We start from the raw sequence: 1,094 nt of genomic DNA on the forward strand, positions 1-1,094 counted from the left end.
TGCTGCAGCTGCTCTTCCTCCCGATATTGTCTCTCCCGCTCCTGGCGAAGCTTCTTCTCGCGTTCCTCTCTCTGCAGCTGCTCTCCTTCCCTCAGCTGCTCTCGTTCAGCTGGCTTGGCGTACACTATGTGGCGGCGTCTCTGGCTTTCCTCATCTGGTTGCCACCTCCATTTTTGGTCGTGGCGCTGCTCTTCCTGGTGTAGCTTCCTCTCCTGGTCCTCTTGGAAGCTCTCCTCCAACTGGAGCTGCTTCTCCTTACGGACCTGCTGCTCCTGCTCCCTCTCGAGTCGCTGGCGGCGCTGCTCCTCTTCTTCACAGAACAGTTCCCGCGCCTGCCGGTCCTCGGCTCTTAACTGCTTCTCCCGCAGCTCTTGCGACGCGGGCCTGGCCGACAGCCTCTGGCGGCGCCTCTCGCTCTCTTCCTCAGCCTGCCACTGCCATCTGAAGTCGCGGCGCGGCTCTTCCTCCTCCCTCTGCAGGCGTGCCTGCTCCTCCCGTTGCAGCAGCTGTTCGCGCTCCTCCGGGAGGGGCCGGAACCCGTGCTGCCACTGGCCGTCCTCCTCCTGCTCCTGGAGTTGCCGCTCGCGCTCCTGGAGCCGCCTCTTCTTCTCCTGCTCCGGGCAGTGCTTCTGCTCCTGCCCGCGGGGCCTGGAGTAGACTTTGCTTTGACGAGCTTCTGCCTCACTTTCGAGCTGCCACTGCCACCTTGGGGTGCGGCTCTTGCCCCGCTCTTGGGCTTCTTCCTCTTCCACCGCCTCCTCAACCAGCTGCTGCTTGCGCCTGAGCTGCTCTTTCCGCCTCTCCTGTTCCAAGCGGGGCTCCTCGCGTCTCAGCTGCTCACGTCTTTCCTCCTGCTCGCGCCTCAGCTGTTGCTCGAGTCTCTCTTCCTGTTCGCGTCTCAGTTCCTGCTCCAGGCGCAACTCCTCGCGTCTCAGCTGCTGCTCGCGCCTGAGCTGCTGCTCCAAGCGCTGCTCCTCGCGCCTGAGCTGCTCTTTCCGCCTCTCCTGTTCCAAGCGGGGCTCCTCGCGTCTCAGCTGCTCACGTCTTTCCTCCTGCTCGCGCCTCAGCTGTTGCTCGAGTCTCTCTTCCTGTTC

General features: G+C 63.6%; 1 protein-coding gene across 1 annotated transcript in view; it reads right to left on the bottom strand.

The window, feature by feature from the left end:
• Positions 1-6: 6 nt before the first annotated feature.
• Positions 7-1,094, bottom strand: part of LOC111140481 (trichohyalin-like) — a gene marked incomplete at its 3' end in the record, with an annotated part of 4,073 nt that continues 2,985 nt past the window's right edge. Inside the window, 2 exon segments of the mRNA XM_022492727.1 lie at positions 7-790; positions 842-1,094. Coding sequence (XP_022348435.1) covers positions 7-790; positions 842-1,094 — 1,037 coding nt within the window.

The sequence above is a fragment of the Enhydra lutris genome, unplaced genomic scaffold, assembly GCF_002288905.1.
Source record: "Enhydra lutris kenyoni isolate GAN:26980312 unplaced genomic scaffold, ASM228890v2 scaffoldscaffold1787, whole genome shotgun sequence".
Classification (NCBI taxonomy): Eukaryota; Metazoa; Chordata; class Mammalia; order Carnivora; family Mustelidae; genus Enhydra; species Enhydra lutris.